The sequence below is a fragment of the Drosophila pseudoobscura genome, chromosome X (genome assembly GCF_009870125.1).
Source record: "Drosophila pseudoobscura strain MV-25-SWS-2005 chromosome X, UCI_Dpse_MV25, whole genome shotgun sequence".
Taxonomy (NCBI): domain Eukaryota; kingdom Metazoa; phylum Arthropoda; class Insecta; order Diptera; family Drosophilidae; genus Drosophila; species Drosophila pseudoobscura.
The window spans coordinates 46,635,001-46,653,252 of NC_046683.1; the positions used below are offsets into that span (position 1 = coordinate 46,635,001).

The 18,252-nt window shown below is 39.9% G+C and overlaps 1 protein-coding gene across 3 annotated transcripts; it reads left to right on the plus strand.

Annotated features, from left to right (window-relative positions):
• The first annotated feature begins 599 nt into the window (after positions 1-599).
• Positions 600-18,020, plus strand: Indy (I'm not dead yet). Of its 3 annotated transcripts, none has more exons than XM_002134869.3 (8): positions 600-846; positions 15,007-15,038; positions 15,328-15,454; positions 15,523-15,639; positions 15,701-16,038; positions 16,110-16,568; positions 16,649-17,027; positions 17,090-18,020. In XM_002134869.3, exons 1-8 carry the CDS (start codon positions 823-825, stop codon positions 17,375-17,377), a joined length of 1,764 nt encoding a protein of 587 aa, XP_002134905.1. In that variant the 5' UTR covers positions 600-822; the 3' UTR covers positions 17,378-18,020. The 3 variants fall into 3 exon arrangements, with proteins under 3 accessions (XP_002134905.1, XP_015042872.1, XP_033238411.1); XM_015187386.2 differs by lacking the exon at positions 600-846 and adding an exon at positions 6,363-6,515 and having other exon boundaries at positions 17,090-17,377; XM_033382520.1 differs by lacking the exon at positions 600-846 and adding an exon at positions 14,864-14,890 and having other exon boundaries at positions 17,090-17,377.
• Positions 18,021-18,252: the final 232 nt, after the last annotated feature.

Consider the following 18,252-nt stretch of genomic DNA (forward strand, 5'->3'; position numbering starts at 1 on the left):
CAAGATTAGGATTCGCCAAAAAGATGTTGTTTAAAATCTTGCATCATCTAGCAACAAATTGTCAACCATCTGACATACCGTAATCTCCACCTCCTCCCACCTACAGCCCGAGCCAGCAGACAGCCGGTGACGTCACATTTCGTGTTTTATGAATGAGTTTTCATCATACCGTGTGGGTGTTAAAAGGGGGAGATCTAGTGCATGGCATGGGAGAATTCGGTTTAAGGGGTTTAAGGTCAATGAGAGAGTTGTAAAAGAGGAGAAAGGTCATGACACGTTGTTGCTGCAGGCGCCCAAAGCACACACACACACACACACACACTGACACGCAACGCTCCCACAGACACACACATACACACACATATTCTCTCTTTCGATGACGAACACACACCGTCCGTGTTTGCACTCTGAGCTCTAGCACGCTCTCACGCCACCACTATGCTCCCTCTCTATCTAACTCAAACGGTCGCTAACTCTCTCTCTCCATCCCGCTCTGCCAGTCGACTTTTTATCAGATATTTTCTTTTGTCCAGGGCTTAATACTGTATATATAGAGAGGCGGCCGAGAGAGAATCGTGAAAGAAAATCGGCTGCGGTTTTTGTGGCAAGCAATAGCAATCGCAAAGCAAATTAGTCGTCGAACGCTGAGCAACATACGAGTATTAACTTTTCGTTTGGCCAGTCGCCTGGGCGCTCGTCGAAGAAAGTGAAAATTATGAAAATAAGTTTTAGCGCGAGTGCTATATAAAAAAAGACGAAAGAATTTTTTTAAGTTTATCTCGAGCATCGAAAGATATATACCATATACCATAATTACCAGCCATGGCAACCGAGACTACCAAAATGGTGAGTGCTGATTCGATTTTGATTCGATTCCCATGTTAATTACTCGTGATTAGAAAGGTGATTAGCATTTCCTGTTGATTTCTATTCAATTTCGAGAACTTCGAGAACGTGGCAACATTGTCTCGCTTTCCGTTTTACCTGCTTGACCTTGAACCTGTGTTTGTTTCGGGCCTAATTCGGGACAGGCCCCTAGGACTTTAAACGGCTTTTTTTCGAAATGAACTGTTGGTTTATGGCCCGATAGAAATCGGGTTTGGCTGGCCAGAGCGCGTGGCGGTTGGACGTTGTCTCGGGGCTTGTCGGGTTGGGTTAGGTAAGAGGTTGTTATATAAACACACGCTGTGATATGGACTGAAAGTCGTTGTTGATAGTGGTTTGATACTGTTTTGAGGATGGGCCTGACTTTGGAGGCTTATCCTAGATATAAGAACGGAATCTATAGGAATTTGATTCAAGTTTACGATCATTTCAATGGACTCTCAATCATTTCAGTCCATTGAATACACAATCCATCAAGTGTCTTCGTGTTGTTTGTCCACCCACTTAACAACCCATGACTATATTTCAACAATAAAAGCTCGAATAGTATAGATGTTATCTAACGGAAGAGACGCACACACACACACACACACACACACACACACACACCATCTTCCCATGCAAAATCTTGACAAATGACGATGCTTTCTCTGCAGTCTCTTTCCCTCTTCATCTGCAGCAGTGGGGAGCGGGTGGGTGTTAAGACATCTTGACGTCGGTCCTGCATTATCTTTCCCGTGTCTGGAAAAGCACCTGACCAACAAAAAAATATGACGACACCAAAAGATAACAATATGTACAAAATTATTCAGAGTCAGGCAGCGAAATAATTAGCACGGCAGGGTTTCTCAAGGTAATTAATGAAGAGGCTTAAATTGCTTAACTTTTTGCGAGCCCAATAAAAATGTTTATGGAAGAACAAATTAAAACGATAACGTAAAGTACGGATTTTGAAACAGAAGACGGAGTGATAAACGGACTTTATAAAGCTACCGAGAAGTGCCACATTAATTTATAGATGTCGTATAAGAAATTTCCATTAAAGTTGGGATAAGGAAAAGTTGTATACAATTTCTACGAAATATTTCATTAAGCGTCACAATCTTTATAATGTTCATGGGAGCTGTCTGCTCCTAATACGTATGCAGATTCTATAGAGAATTCTAGTCTGATCAGCGCCAAGAAATTTGATTAGGTCACCACCATTAGGTGGTTTTGTCTATCTTCAATCTTTATCTCATCCTGATATCATATGTAAACATTATTTCATTGAATTGAGGTATGGTTGATGGAGTCGTTTAGATGATAGATGTTCGAGTACTAATAGCTATTTATATTCGAATGCCTGTGTCCAAAGTTCTTTCAATTAGTATGTACAATGAGTTCCAAATCCAGAAATGTCCTACACTAGTCACAAGACTTTGGTCTGCATTCAAAGTACATGTAGAGATATTTTTAGAAACCAGAACCCCCCAAAGCACTTTTGCTCTTGGCTTTTTGTTTATACACATTTTGGCTTATAATCTCCATGTTACCTTGAACAGAATACGACCCCGCCCCCACACGTGACATGGACTGACGCAGAGACAAACAATTGCAGACGTAGATACTGAAAAGACATACAAACTATGTACATATATATAGAAAGATATTCGAAAATAAGATGTACGCAATTTTGGGTTGAACTTTGAATTGAAATAAATCTGATGGATTACCTAATGGAACAAATCAAATCAAAGTTTATATCACATTTAGTTCTTAAATGTGTTTATATTAGTTTTTTTATGTGGGTCAACGGAACTTCTGTCTTGATTTTTAGCTTGTTTTGTTTGAGAAGCAAAAAAAAACCAGTTGCAAAAATAAATAAAAGATTAAACTGGTTTTCGCTTAAGAGCTGAGGAAATTCCTAAGAGAGAGAGAGAGAGGGAGAGCGAGAGAATGTGTGTCTTCAGATCTCTATAAACTTCAACTTCAATTTGTACGCTCCTGCCATAGATGGTCGAGCAGTCGAAGGCTTTTTTGGGGCTAAAAGAAAAGAAACTGGTTTGCGAATGGCTCTCAGCTCTTTAACTATACGTAGATTGATAAGACGTAATTGTTATGTATTCCAAATGAAGGCACATTAGGCACGAGTACTATTGCATATACTATAGATAGTAATAGCTTAGCAAAGAATTGAAGCACGCTGCTATTTCGTGTTGAGCATTTCTCTAACTAATGAACAACTGTGTAAACCTTTAGAGATCATTCTAAACAAAATATGAATCTACTGAGAGCTTAGCATAGTAAAGCCCCATCCATTTAAATACATACATTTTGGGACCTTAAGGATCTTTCTGTTCAGCTTTCTATATACATACATATATTTAAAATTTATTTATAATATTTCTACGTTATTTCATTATCGAGGTCTCCTCCCAATTACCATTCAATGGAATTAAATTATCTCACTTGGTATATTTCCTATAAAAACATGGTTATATGATTGTGCGGCTGGTTATACTATACGCTTGTTTATTCAACAAGATCAAAGAAAGTGATTTCTCACGCTGTCAACTGTCGCTTGCCTTTGATGCAATTATCTCCTTCCTGGCGAAACTCAATACGTACGTAAATATACAGATACAGATGGTATATGGTATTGTATATAGAAAGAGATTCTTTCTGGTATTTTCCTTATGCGCACTGCGTGCATTCTATCACGTATCGTATCTCCATCGACTTTCATTGCACTAAATAATTACATACATACATAGTTGTTTCGTGAGCAAATCGTCCTTGTTCTCAATTCACTTGATCTAATAAAAAATGTATGGTCATTTTCTATTTGACTTTGAAAATGGTTAGCGTATTGATTTTTTTTGTTTTTTTAGGTGTGTGCTGGTTATAGGAAGTTAGAGGTCTTGACGGTATTGATTTAAGGCAATTATTAATAAATTGTTGTTGCATGGTTGAGATATACATACATACATACACTATATACATGTTGCAACATGCATACATGAGTAAAACATGTGACTACCTCAAGCCCAAGCACTCTATTTCACCATGGCACTACATATTTAGTTATTATCAGTCTATGGGGGAAAATCACCCGAAGTGAAAAATGTCAGTATCAGTTGACAGAACATTCGAACTAAGCATGAACATGGAAGGTGGAGTGAAGTGAAGTGAAGTGTCACCCAACCCGCCCATGACATCAATCTGTGGCAGAGATACAGTAAAACCTCTCCAAAATGTACTACCGTCTGTTTATGGAAACTCTGGGTTGAAGAAATGTATAGATAGGAAAACTACCAAACATGCATCCAGCCCGTGGTTGCTCCCGTTCTGAAGACCACCATCCACTCTTCTTCTGTAGTGGCTGTCCGCCGGTTCACGCCAGAGGGGGAGCCACCACGCTGTGGTCGACCACGCTGCTCCTCTGGCCTACACCCCGCACCGTTGGGAAAGGACTCTCCAGACGCAAAGAAAGTACGTGAAAGTGCAACGTCTGATATGTACATATATGCACACATTTATCAAAAGATCCCTAGATCCATTTGCAGAGCTCACAAAAATTCGATTCAGAAAAGTTCCAACTGGAGATCGAATGCATCTGTACTTTATGCAAGAGCTGGGAAAACAAGTTTGAGATTTAATTGATTCTGGACCGGCTACTTACAATATCCATACCCGTGCGGCAACCTGTTGTCGACTTTCACCCCGTGAGAGGGGAGTGGTGGCATTGAGAAAGTCGGCGTCGGCTTGCTCGTTGCACTTTGAACAAGTACACCCAGAAGAGACGAGACGAGACGAGATTGTGTCTGGGAGTGGGAGGGTTGGTTTGTCCACTTGGCTGGGTGCTACAGCTGTCACATACACTTCCTGTCCCGCAACAAGTGCTCACTCGAGCCGCGTTTTCTTGTGTCGCATCAATTAGCTCTTCGCTGCAATGCAGTCTGTCGGGTCTTGTCTGCATTTTCTAGCAGTTACCGTTTGTAGTTTTCTTGTAGTCTCTTTTGTGCTTCCATTTGGTTCGGTCCAATGCGTGTTGCATCTCTCTCTCTCTCATTCGTAGACGTTCAACGTTTCCCCTACTCTCTCGCTTGCCTAGGTGCCTGCTCTCACGTTGGCCCTGCAATCCGATTCCCCTTTGCCGCCCCTTGCCTCTGGGATTGTTGTTCGTCTGCATCTGCATGCTGTTTGCTTTGTGGAAGTGATGCGCTCGTGAGCCAAAGGAGGTGCTGCCATGCAGGCATTTCACTTTCTTATCTCTTTTGGTTTTTACAATCTCCGCTCAAACTAAGATTCCAAAATCGATGGATTCGTTTCCTTTCGTTTAACAATAAAATATTAAACATCGCAGTTTTAAATTCTCCACATGGCGTTAAATGCTCCACTCACGCTGCCTTCACTAGGTCCGCGAAACGTTGTCTTCTCTCTCGCGCTCTCTCTCGGCTTGCTGGCAGTGCTGCCAGAATCAGAGTCAATTCCAGCTATATTTGAAAAAAAAACAAAAATTAATTAAAAACAAATAATTTGAAAATTAACTAATACCCCAAAAATAAATTCATTTGATCAATTGGCTCTTTCATGCTATCAATATCGGCAAATTTGATTTATTAAATAGTTTCCGCAATATTATCGGTTGTTTTTTTGCAAGCAGCACATACTCTGTTTCAAGTGGACAACAAAAAAAAGCTGAATGTATAATTTTCTAGGAATTTAAATATATAAAAATTGTAAAATCTTAAACAAGCTAAATTGGCAGCACTGATGCTTACATTGACACCCACACAGACTTAACACCTACATCGGGCTGCACCAACACTAAATAAATGCTGGGTTAAGTCCACTGTGTGTGAGAAGTTGGGGAGAGAATATTAGCCTCGTTTGCTCTCTCGCCTGCTCTCTCGCTCTCTCTCTCTCTCTCTCTCTGACGGCAGACATATCTCCCATGGAGCATGATGAAATTATACAAGGTGGTGTATTCGATCTCTTTCGGGTCTTATTCATACTCACACAATCCCAACGAAGTTGAGCAAAATAAGCCCCGAAAAGAGAGCCCGTCGAGCGAATACACCACCTGGTTTAATTTCATTATGCCCTAAAACATATATATTCTTGATCAACATGATATTTGAGTGGATTTTTATGAAAACCTAGGCTTTCAGTTTTGAAGATATCTCATGAATTGACTCATTTGTGGGAACCGGCCTTATCGGGGCACTATCGCTATAGCTATAGGAAGGATCGGGGAAAAACAACTTGTGAGACAAGCTTGTTTTTTAATTGAGATAACTCAACAAATCGTTCAGATATATGTGAATGTTTTAACATGATTCACAAAAATTGGGTCCAAGTCGGACGAATATATCATAGCTCCCGTAGGAACTATTGGTGGAAAACAAGTTGTTGTGAGAGAAACACATGCACGAGTACATTCTCGTATTTAAAGCGCGCCGCAGCCGCACCAACACAAAGTAAATGCTGGCTGGCAATCGAGGGTCCGAGTCGGCGTCGGGTAAAAACATCGCACATTTCAAAAAAATCGTTCAAATCGGTCGAATCGGGCGAGCTCCCGAGCTCAGATAAACTGAAACACCATCTAACATTGAACATCTTTGTTCCCGCTGCTGTTTTTAAAAGTAAATAATTTAATTATTAAGAATGGAGACCAGAAGTTGCAGCAATTCTGCGTAGAAGATCGGAGATAGACATGCACATACATATGTACATACTTTGAAAGAACGTTTGCCATGTGCGTTGTGAGTGCCAGTACTGCGCCTTGCTGCCTTGTACATAAGGCGATAAAAATACCGCGCTGCTCTTGTGTTTATTTTCAATTTTTGGTTAGGAAGTGAACTCGTGACGTTTGCATGTTCTTGCAGAACGAACCCAAACCCAAACACAAACCCCAACCGAAATCGAAACCGAAACCGTTTTACGAGTGTGAAGGTCTGCAGAACAGACCCCAGAAGACCCCCTAACAACGGCGGCAAATCCTAGAGTCCATTTACTTTCTTTACTCATGTGCATTAGTACATATGATATGTGCATATGTATCTGCGTTGCTTTAACAGCAATTTCTTTGTTCAAGCGGTGTTCTCTTATGTTTTGTTTTTTTTTTCTTTTCTTTTCTGTTCTGTTCTGCTCTGCTTGTGTTCTTCCATGCCCTCTCTTCCGCCAGTGCACCATATATAGAAATGCACCTGAAGAAGAGGCAGAATATCGTCATGTATGTGCATGCATACATACATAAATACAACCGAGAAGTGTACATGTATGTGGTCATGTGTGTCGATAATATGGAACCCAGCAGCTGCATCGGAAACTTCCTTTTGTTGACCAAATGGTCTGGGCCTGGCATACAGTAATGTAATTAAAGTTCTCCATAATATTGTTTACTTTCGTTTACTGCCCGAGTGTTTACCTGCAAATGTGAGAAATTGAAAAGTTCCGTGGGTGTCCACGGATCGCTGTTTTTCGCTCTCTCCGGGATCTGATCTGTGCGGAAAGTACGAAGAGTACATAGAAGAGAAAGAATTGCTGCAATTCTTTGGGTTATCTATGTGGTACATTTCACTAATTTAAATAAATATTTCAGTTCAATTCCGTTCCTTTTCAAATCAAATAAAATATGGGATTTAGAACCATAGAATCCAACAATCGACCATGTATTGGTCCGAATCTCCCTCCGATTGGTTTTCCAAGTGATCATGCTATTGTATAATGGATCATGATTCACGGCCAGCTCACTTCTTATCAACAAAGCACGGACCACGCATCCCAATAATCACTAGAAATATCTACATACTATACTCGTATATGTACATACATATATTTATTCGGAAGTCGTTGTCTGGCTGGCACTGAAAGTGAAACCGATCATGTGATACCCGAAATATAAACCCATTAAAAAGATTTTCTTTATACAGCTATGTGTACTGCATTTTGAATAACGCTTCAAAGTCGTTGAACCTCAGAGACCCAAGCAGCTGTGGGGTCTGTGGGGGAGGACTGAACCTATAGCGAAGTTGCCCCAATTTGTATTGTCCCAGGCCCAGTCATTATATAACTGTTCTCTGTGATTGGTTCCCAGTTCCATTCCTCCATGACAACTGGTAGAAAAGTTAAGGTTTTCTTATCAGAGATTTTTCTTTAACTGCAATCTCAAGGTCACAAACAAATGATTAGGAAATGGCAATGTCTAAACTGAAAGTAGAGAAATATATAGCCACTCAATTCCAATAGTATACAGTAGGTAGATAAATGTATAATAAATATAAACAATATATTTATACGTTTGTGGTTGTGGGTTAAACCTGTTGGGCACGTTTCCCTGTATTTCCCCCATTACAGTTTTCAACGTGAAATATACAATAGTTGCATGGAATACAACTTTGGAGATACCACAGTATACCAAGTTCTTTGTAAACATCCATAAATTGCTTTTTTTAATTTGACAAAACTTTTCCTCTCCATTTCTCAATTGAATACTCCCAAATGAGGCATCAAACAAAATCATTGTTAACTCAAATATTTGTCGGAGAAATTAGCACCTTCCTTTATTGAGTCTGACAGATAACGTGATTTTTTGTTTCTGTTTATTAATTCACACCTAATGAGCAGCGTAATCAAATACCCAACTAATACATCGTATATGCTGTATATGTATGTATGTATTCATTTTCTGATATAACGATATCAGTTACTAGTTGTTTTATGTGGTCATTGAACGTACAAACCCAAATAATATATGTTCACACTGTATATTCTCAGATAAGTTTTGTTTCTGCTTTTTTTTGGGTTCAATTCCAATAACAGATAAATATTTTTGGGGTACTGATTGAATTTTGTATGAAAACAAACGTGATGTAGCGGTTATATAGACTATTTATAGGTTTTTGTTATCTCTACCAATTCAACGATTTTTCTGAAATTTGTGCTCTTTTTGATATGGTTCTTATACAATCGACTCTTCTATTATTTGTTGAGTAAGGCATACATAATATATTGTAATAAACATTCCATAATTTTACTTCAAGTACACAAATACTTAGATTTCACACCTGTTTCTATGACTGTGACGTACAGACATCTTATGTACTTTAGGCAACGGCCTGCTTACCACATACCCCCTTTAATTGGCTTACCTACGCCTTTGTAAAGAAAAAAATAAAAAATCCCCAACCCGAGGCAGTTAATTATGCAAATTTTTGTATAGTTTTTGTTTTGCTGACAATGTCAATGTCAAGTTCGAATTTCTATGGCCAAACAAGTGACATATTAATTGATAGAACAATTATTGTGACTTCAGATTTGAACTAAAACATCATCCCATATTCGGTATATTGTGGCTGTTGCGGTCACCAGGGTTATTTGTAATTGATATTCCTTACATTTTATCGGGAAGTGGAGCCCCGGTGAAGGTGAAAAAGTTGAATGAATTACTAGAGATTCATAAACTAAATAAATGAATTTAATTTATACTTTTTTAGTGCAATCAACCCGCGCATACTTTGAATACAATGAGTCAGTCTCTGAGCCACAGGCTCTTCCTATTGATAATGTTAATTTGTACAGCGCTATTCAGGCAGTTTCCGCTTTTCGATGTTGCAAACCGCAAACAGTTTCTCCGGAGGCGATAAAACTAAGTTCTGAATAACGAATGGATGGGATATAGCACACGATCCAAAAAGTGTTTCCCTTGCCCGCTCCGACGGCTCTCTACAGATAACCTCCAGCTCGACCTCCTGCGGAGGCACACGAGTCTTTGTTGTCAGGCGCCTTGGCCTGTGTGAATGAACCAAAAAGGGAGGCACAATGATCGCAAGAGACTGCAATTTCCATATCAAATTTATGCGAATGTCGTAAGGTGATCTGTCTTTGCACTCGAATTATTTTAATGGGCAATTGTCAAACTGTTCGTAGAGTCGAGTACAGTCGTGCCCCGACTAACAGGCACCCAAAAGCCGTTCGATTGGTGGCCACTTGGGCCTAACTTCTTAACTGGGTTTCCAGTTTAAATTTAGATTATGTTTTTTGTACTTTGGATCAACTTAATCGGCTGCCTGTGCCTCTGCCTCTCTGATTAGAGTCTAAAGTACTCATCCCTGTTCAACAAAAATATACAATAGCCGAGCACTTGAACTGGAAACACAAATTTCTTATCAGCATTTTGAAATGGTCTAGTTTATAGAAAGTATACCTATTACTTTCAGTAAAAAGTATGAAATTTCGTGTGTTTTTATTTTTGAAATAGTTAGAAACCTAACCTTTACGGTTTTTCAAATTGCACTTTGCTTTGTTTTCGCTAATTTTTTATGGGTTTGTTTTTATCTTTATGAACTGGATTTTTGCTTTTAGCAGACTGGTTTGCTTATCGGTGAACAAATGTATGGCAAAGTGATCAAAATCGACCAGTTTATATCAATATTTTTGTATTTTTATTTCCGATGTCGAAAGCCTATTCAAATTTCACATTTCAATGTCTGGCTTCAGTACCACATATGGAAATAATAATATATATAGGCGGTCGTGCCTGGCTTTGCCATTCTAACTGGACTTTTTTATTTAATTGTGTGTTGTTAAAATCATACGAAATTGTACTACTATAATTAGGGTATTCTTCAGACAGCTGTTTCGATAATACCCCGAAATGAATCATAGTTGCATTAAGCCTTGCCATTCTAACTGCACTGTAAAGTTCTTTATTTATTTAATTGGGTTTTTAAAATCATACGACATTGTACTACTACTGTAATTACGGCACTCTTCAGACAGGTGTTTCGATAATACCCCGAAATGAAAGTACCCGCATTGAATCATTGCTCAATAGCACTCTCTCTCTCTCTCTCTCCCTCTTAATGAGAATGAGATTTACTTGAGGCAATTTTAAAATCCCTTTATTGTTTTGTTTTAAAAGGGGTACGAGTATAAGCCCTGCTAATTATTCTCCTTTATTTATAATTTCATTCGAAAGATAACCTGTTGCTGCATCTGAATATGGTAATTTCGTAAAATAAATTTGTCATTTAATTTCCGCATCGAAGGTTTCGAAATGCATTCAAGCAAAACTTGCCAAACCAACCAAACCATCCTCTATATATAGAGCCTGTTTATTGATACGTTAATTTACGCAAATACGTGATCATTTGGGGGCTAATAAATAACAATGTTTCACCCCAGCTCGGAACACTAACACTACACTCACTCGCTGTCTCTCGCCACGACATGACCCATTACTTCAATTAACTTGTAAACACTCTACTCTATACATCGCTCTTCACTTATCGAGAACGCCCCCAGGGACCCTGTGAGACTGTGGAACTACATTACTCTCTATCAAAGTGCATTTTCTATCTCGGAATCTGTCGGCTGCACGGGTACTTGCCCTGGCCAAACAATGACAAATGGCATTTCGAAAATTGTCTGTAAACGGGCAATTAATTTATTTACCAAGCCACAACAATAAGAAGCAACTGTGTCTTTGGGTGGTCCGGATATACTAAGATACATCCTCGTACATAGTTCTGCTTTAGTTATCTGATTGTTTAGCCTATCAAGCTGTTCAATTAGATTACGGAGAAGCCCGTCCAAAGTTAAGCGAGAAATTTTGGTGTTTCTTGGCGGGTGCCGGCGGAAGTCTGTTCCCGGCCTGCTATTAGTTGATTATTCCCCTTATTATCCATGTGGGCTGTAAGAAATTGTGGGCACACATAGCCATTAAATATAATTGTATGGTATTGCACTAATACCTGTTCATTCAAGCATTAAGTACATATATTTGGAATTTCTTTTATTCAATTGTACTCTGTAATAAAGTAATTATTACTACATTGTTTTGTACATCTGCTTCTGTGGATTGGCGGCTTGCTTTGGGAACTTCTAGAATGTCTACTGTTTACATCGGGAAATCCTAGAGTACTAAAGATTTGATTGGCAAACAGGACTTTGTTCCACTGATTCCTTGGAGTTCTATAACCTTTTCTACCTATAAATAAAACCAACATTCCTTCCTTCTTTATCAGCTGAAGCTCGTTGAAAATTCCACTCCCCTATGATCCAACGATGAGTAAATATTTTTACTCAGATTATATTGCAATACAAACATGTAATACTATAAGAGTACAGATACTATGTATATAGAACCTATAAATGCATACACATATATATTTATATATTATGTATACATATATGTATTTCTTCATTTTTGATTGATATTCAGGGCGCCTTCTGACGTAGATGACCAATTGTCAATTGATAGGAGCCTCATAGATTGTTTGCACATTGTTGGAAACAAAATGTTGTTCTATATACTAGTATGCTCTATATAATAGACTCCACTTTATCAATTTTTGCCTTCTGTCTCGCGTTCATTCGCTTCTCCTATCGGCATTGGTAATCAATCAGGGGCACACACACAGACACACACACACATAACAGGCCCGGGGCAACAGCAACGAGCCTTCTCTATGAGATGATGGACTTTTCTAGCAGCAAAATGGAATATTTGGGTTTTTGGCAGGGGGCGTGGCTGGGTGCTTTGAGAGAGAGGTTCGGTTCGAGTGCCTGCGCGTGTTTGAATTTGTATTAATAATACTTTTAATTGCCGTGTGGAAATATTTCTCAATTAAAGACTGACTTATGACTCGCAAGCCGAGGGAAATACTCGAAAGTATTATACGTACTACAGGGTTGGGTTTCAATAAACATTGCACTTCTCAGCGAGTGGTCTATAGTATAGATAGATCTATGGCAATAGCCATAGCTTTGCCAATGCCCGAGAAGTGGATTCTACAGTGCGTCTCAGAAGCTTAAGAGTGTGTATGGGAAGAGGGCTCCCCAATTTGGATACTCAGAAAAGTACATAGAATTGTCTAGTATTTGTTTGGGCCAGAAGCCAAACAGGCTCCTAAGTGTGCCACACTATGGATGAAACGCACTGTAGATCGCCTATTTGCCCCAGTCTCCGACGTACCCATCCCATCCCCTTTAGCCATAAACAATTGAGGTCGACTGTGCGAACACACAATAAAAAATGATGATAGACTTTGATGATGTTGATATTGATATTGATGGCAGTGGCGGATATCTCTATCTCGTATTCCCACCCTCGGTCGCTCGGCCCTCGATCACGTGTTGGTCAGAAAATGCAGTGTGAAATTAAATGCTAATATTCGTCGCATCGCCCATAAAAAAGAGCAGATCGATCTCAAATTACCCCCCGAAAACAATAGTAACAACGAATCCTATACTACTTCAAAACTAGTGTAAACAATACCGAGTACACTGTGAGCAAAATAAATAACAATCAAAGATAAGCCGGCTAAAACGGCTCAAAAAAGGCGGCAACTTGTTAAATAAACTAATTAATTCAATTAAGCTTTTTTTATATACATATAAACAAATGTATGTGTGTGTGTTTTTTGTGGTTTGTCTGTGGGAGTGATAGCTGCTACTTATGGATGAGTAATTCGAATAGATTTAGATAAAGAGTGTGAGAATAAAGATATATATCTCTATTAATATACCCATTTAATAACGCGAGTCTGGCTTTTATTGTTTTAATTCCCTTAATCTATTTAATTACTTGCGTTTCTCTTATTTGAGCTGAATTTAATGCTTGAGATTATGATAGGAGATCATTAAAAAGTGATCACTTTTGGCAAATGAATTATAATTTACAAGGAGAAATTCTTTATTTTAAATGAAGCGAATATTCAAGATAAGCTTAAATCTTATTCCTCCTTCACATGGATTTTCTTTTTTGAGAAGTTCTTCTTTCATCGAATAAATCTTGACATTTTGTTGTTTCCCCATCATGCAGTCAGCATATACATAAATACATACTCGTATCCCCTATCCAGTCCGTACAACCTCTTGAAATATTCAAAAAACCATTTCACTTTGTGTCGTCAAGTCAATAAACTCTTTAAAGGTTGCATGCGACACGCCACAGATCCATTTCAACAGCTTTTTGTGTGGCTCTATAAGCCCCTGCCCTGCCCTGCCCTGCTCTGCCCTGCCTGTCACATGTCTCTGTCCCCCTTGGGGGGTGCGGGGGTGTAGTCACCTAAGCGATGTTTACACATTGTACGAGTATTTTATGCTAACATTACACCATTGACATTGACATTGGACATAGTCCGTTGGTTTCTTCTGTCTGTGTTCCGAACCGATCTATAATTAGTGGGTGCTTTCAGTTACACATATATGTATACACATAGAGTCGTATGTATCTGAAATACCATTGGATATATCAAAGTTAAGGGCAACACAACACGTGTGCTGAGGGTGTGTGCTGTGCGGCTCTGCTATTATATTTGTCTGCGGCTTACAGGGGCTTGATTGATTGTAACTTTTATTTCCGATAAGAACCTTCATAGCAATCATTGATTAGGACGTGCCTCCGAACGCACCATGAAAGCGATACATTCATATGTACATACATATATCTAGGTTTTTTTTTATTCGTATTCTAACTTACGCATAGATTACCTAACATACACCGCATTCTATACTGGCAGGGGCCGATGACGCTCAGTGTGGAGAATGGAGGCCAACTGTCGTCATGAATATGCGCCTCTGAAATATCCGCCATGAGTATTCCTACTTATACGTATGTACATACGGACATACATACGTATATAGTATAGTGCTCGTATACCTCAGACGTTGACAAATTTTGTGGCACAACTCAGGCATACCATACTCGATTCGCCGTTCCATTCTATTTCATTTCCATAGTATTACTGCAAAACGTTTTTTCGCCAAAAAGAAATTATATCACGCGCCTGATTTCCATATGCTTCTTGATTTATTTATTATTTTTTTTTTTTTTGGTCTTTTTTGTGTGTGCTGTGCTGGGGGGCTATGGTGTGTGCTCGATTCAAATGATTTTCAATTGCTTACGTTTGGGCTTCAATGTGCGGTATACTGATGGATACTGATGGCATTTTAATGAAGCGTGAACGATGACAATCGATTGCTCGGGTTCGGAGTTCAGATGGCTTTTTGGGTACGGCGATATGGCAACAAGTGTTTTGCTTCTGTTTCATATAAATAAGACTTAAAGGGGGCTCGTTCTTGATCTTTTTTATTGATCTATTTCTCTTGTGCTCTATTTACTTACAGATCTATACCCCAGCAGACATCAAAATGGAAGTGTAAGTATTGCTGTATATACATATAAAGTAATTGATATGATGTGATAGATTGATGGTTTTTGATCGATTCTGGAAAATAAAAGACTAAAAGTTAGCTTGAAGTAGTATTTTAGTAAGATCTAGAAAGCTATAAACCCAGAACTGCTGGGTCCCTCAAATACCATATTGAGAAAAATTCTTTTTTAAAGGACAACATAAATAGAGTACACTTGCGGTAAATGATATCGCTAATAAAATGTTGTAGAATCAACTCTAATTAGTATATTATTATCGTCTCTCTAATCGACAGTGAAATCGGTGAACCACCACAGCCGCCAGTGAAATGTTCCAACTTCTTCAGCAATCACTGGAAGGGCCTTGTGGTCTTTCTGGTTCCTCTGTTATGCCTGCCCATAATGCTGCTCAACAATACACCCGTAAGTAGCTCTAAACTACATTTAATCGAAATAGAATCCAAGCCTTAAAAATGGTTTAACTCTTTCAGGAATATCGCTGCATGTATCTGCTATTGGTGATGGCCGTGTTCTGGGTGACAGAAGCCCTGCCCCTCTATGTGACCTCAATGATACCCATTGTGGCGTTCCCCGTGATGGGAATTATGGTGAGACTTTTAACCTCCTTAGCTATGAATGATTCCCAACTAAATTGTTGTTTATTTTTAGAGCTCCGATCAGACCTGCCGTTTGTACTTCAAAGACACGCTGGTCATGTTCATGGGTGGTATTATGGTGGCCCTGGCCGTGGAATACTGTAATCTGCACAAGCGCCTCGCCTTGAGGGTAATCCAGATCGTGGGCTGCAGTCCCCGGAGATTACACTTTGGCCTGATTATGGTTACCATGTTTCTGTCCATGTGGATCTCGAACGCCGCCTGCACGGCTATGATGTGTCCGATTATTCAGGCTGTGCTGGAGGAGCTGCAGGCCCAGGGCGTCTGCAAGATCAACCACGAGCCCCAATATCAAATTGTCGGGGGCAACAAGAAGAACAACGAGGATGAGTAAGTGACCGAACAGGAAAGATAACTTTTATTATTATACTAATGCCTGATTATTGATTACCCCCCACCAGGCCACCATATCCCACCAAGATCACTCTTTGCTACTATTTGGGCATTGCCTACGCCTCATCGCTGGGCGGCTGTGGAACCATCATTGGAACGGCCACCAATCTCACCTTCAAGGGCATCTACGAGTCGCGTTTCCCCACCTCCACCGAACAGATGGATTTCCCCACATTCATGTTCTACTCGGTGCCAGCGATGTTGATCTACACATTCCTGACATTCCTCTTCCTGCAGTGGCACTTCATGGGCCTGTTCCGTCCCAAGAGCAAGGAGGCTCAGGAAGTGCAGTTGGGCAAGGATGGCGCCGATGTGGCCAAGAAGGTGATCGATCAGCGTTACAAGGAGCTGGGCCCCATGAGCATCCACGAGATTCAAGTGATGATTCTGTTTATATTCATGGTCATCATGTACTTCACCCGCAAACCTGGCATCTTCCTGGGCTGGGCCGATTGGCTGAACACCAAGTGAGTGCAAAAACTGCCATTCACCTATCGGTGGAGCTGTACTAATACTAATACGTCTCTTCTTGATCCGTATCTTGCAGGGACATTCGCAACTCTATGCCAACTATTTTCGTGGTCATCATGTGCTTCATTCTGCCAGCGAACTATGCTTTCCTGCGCTACTGCTCGAGACGTGGCGGTCCAGTGCCCACGGGCCCGACCCCCTCTCTGATTACCTGGAAGTTCATCCAGACCAAGGTGCCATGGGGCTTGGTCTTCCTTTTGGGCGGTGGCTTTGCCCTGGCCGAGGGCAGCAAAGTGAGCGGCATGGCCAAGCTGATTGGCAACGCCCTGATTGGCCTGAAGGTCTTGCCAAATGCTGTACTCCTGCTGGTGGTCATCCTGGTTGCTGTTGTGCTCACGGCCTTCAGTTCCAATGTGGCTATTGCCAACATTATTATTCCCGTACTGGCGGAGATGGTGAGTTGATCTGTTTCACTCTTATCTGGATTGCATTTCTAATAATTGCACATTCCTTGCAGTCGCTGGCCATTGAGATTCATCCGCTGTATCTGATTCTGCCCGCTGGTCTGGCCTGCAGCATGGCCTTCCACCTGCCAGTGAGCACTCCACCCAATGCTCTGGTTGCCGGCTATGCCAACATTAGAACAAAGGACATGGCCATTGCTGGAATCGGCCCCACCATCATCACCATCATTATCCTGTTTATCTTCTGTCAAACCTGGGGCCTGGTTGTCTACCCGAACCTCAACTCGTTCCCCGAGTGGGCGCGTCTCGCGGCCGAAGCAGCTGTCAACAAGACGCACTAGTTAGTTAGTCCTTAGTACTAGAAAAACATATAACACACCGAAACGTTAGGGAATTGTACAAGAAAAGTGCCTTTTGCTGAATGAAACAGAGCGAGAGAGAGATATATAGTTAGAGAGAGAAAGAACGAGAACAGAGCAGATGTTTAACAAGATATGCATTTCTGATTTGAGAACTTTTGATACAAATCATTGATTTTGTTTAGCAAAACGTGTAGCATACAAATGTGAGGAGAGAGCGTTATCAATGAACCAGGGTGGCAAAACCCCAGCGCTTTGCTCACGAAACTCAGCTAAATATTTAAATACAAATTAATGTTACTTAATTGTTGCATTTAGTAAGCAAAAACGAAGAAAGCATCATGAGAAACTACATTTAATGACCGACGCAGCAGTAGCAGCGGTAGTTTGCTTATATTTTTAATTACTAGACTGAGAGAACGTACATATTCAAGCATGTTTTGCAATTAATCAACAATTTTTGTAATGAATAACTTACTCAATATTTGATTGCAAACCAAAATGAGCACACAAATAGCCTTAGTTTAAGTTTAAATGATACTGTGTAAATTTTCAAACGATTTATGTTGTATATAGTTTTTAAAAGAAATCGAAGTAACAATAAAAAGCTCAACCAACAAATGAATGAAAGATTACAGTTAATTTCAAATATGAAACTCGATAGATGTCCCAAACATCGACGGTGCACTAACATATCCGATAGAAACGTTTGTATCGATACCTTTAGCGAAAAAAATTGTGGTCTTATTCCACTAAACTTTAATTAAAGACAGCGAAGCAAGCAAAAAAAATCATGAGAAAAGGAAAACATGCAGTATCATTTATGATATATTAAAACTGAATCGTATGTTTGCTGG

Excerpts from the sequence above, each read along its gene's own strand:
- Indy (XM_002134869.3), top strand. The coding sequence starts at position 823 with ATGGCAACCGAGACTACCAAAATG. Across the intron at positions 847-15,006 it reads CAACCGAGACTACCAAAATG|ATCTATACCCCAGCAGACAT; the intron begins GTGAGTGCTGAT and ends ATTTACTTACAG. Across the intron at positions 16,569-16,648 it reads GCCGATTGGCTGAACACCAA|GGACATTCGCAACTCTATGC; the intron begins GTGAGTGCAAAA and ends CGTATCTTGCAG.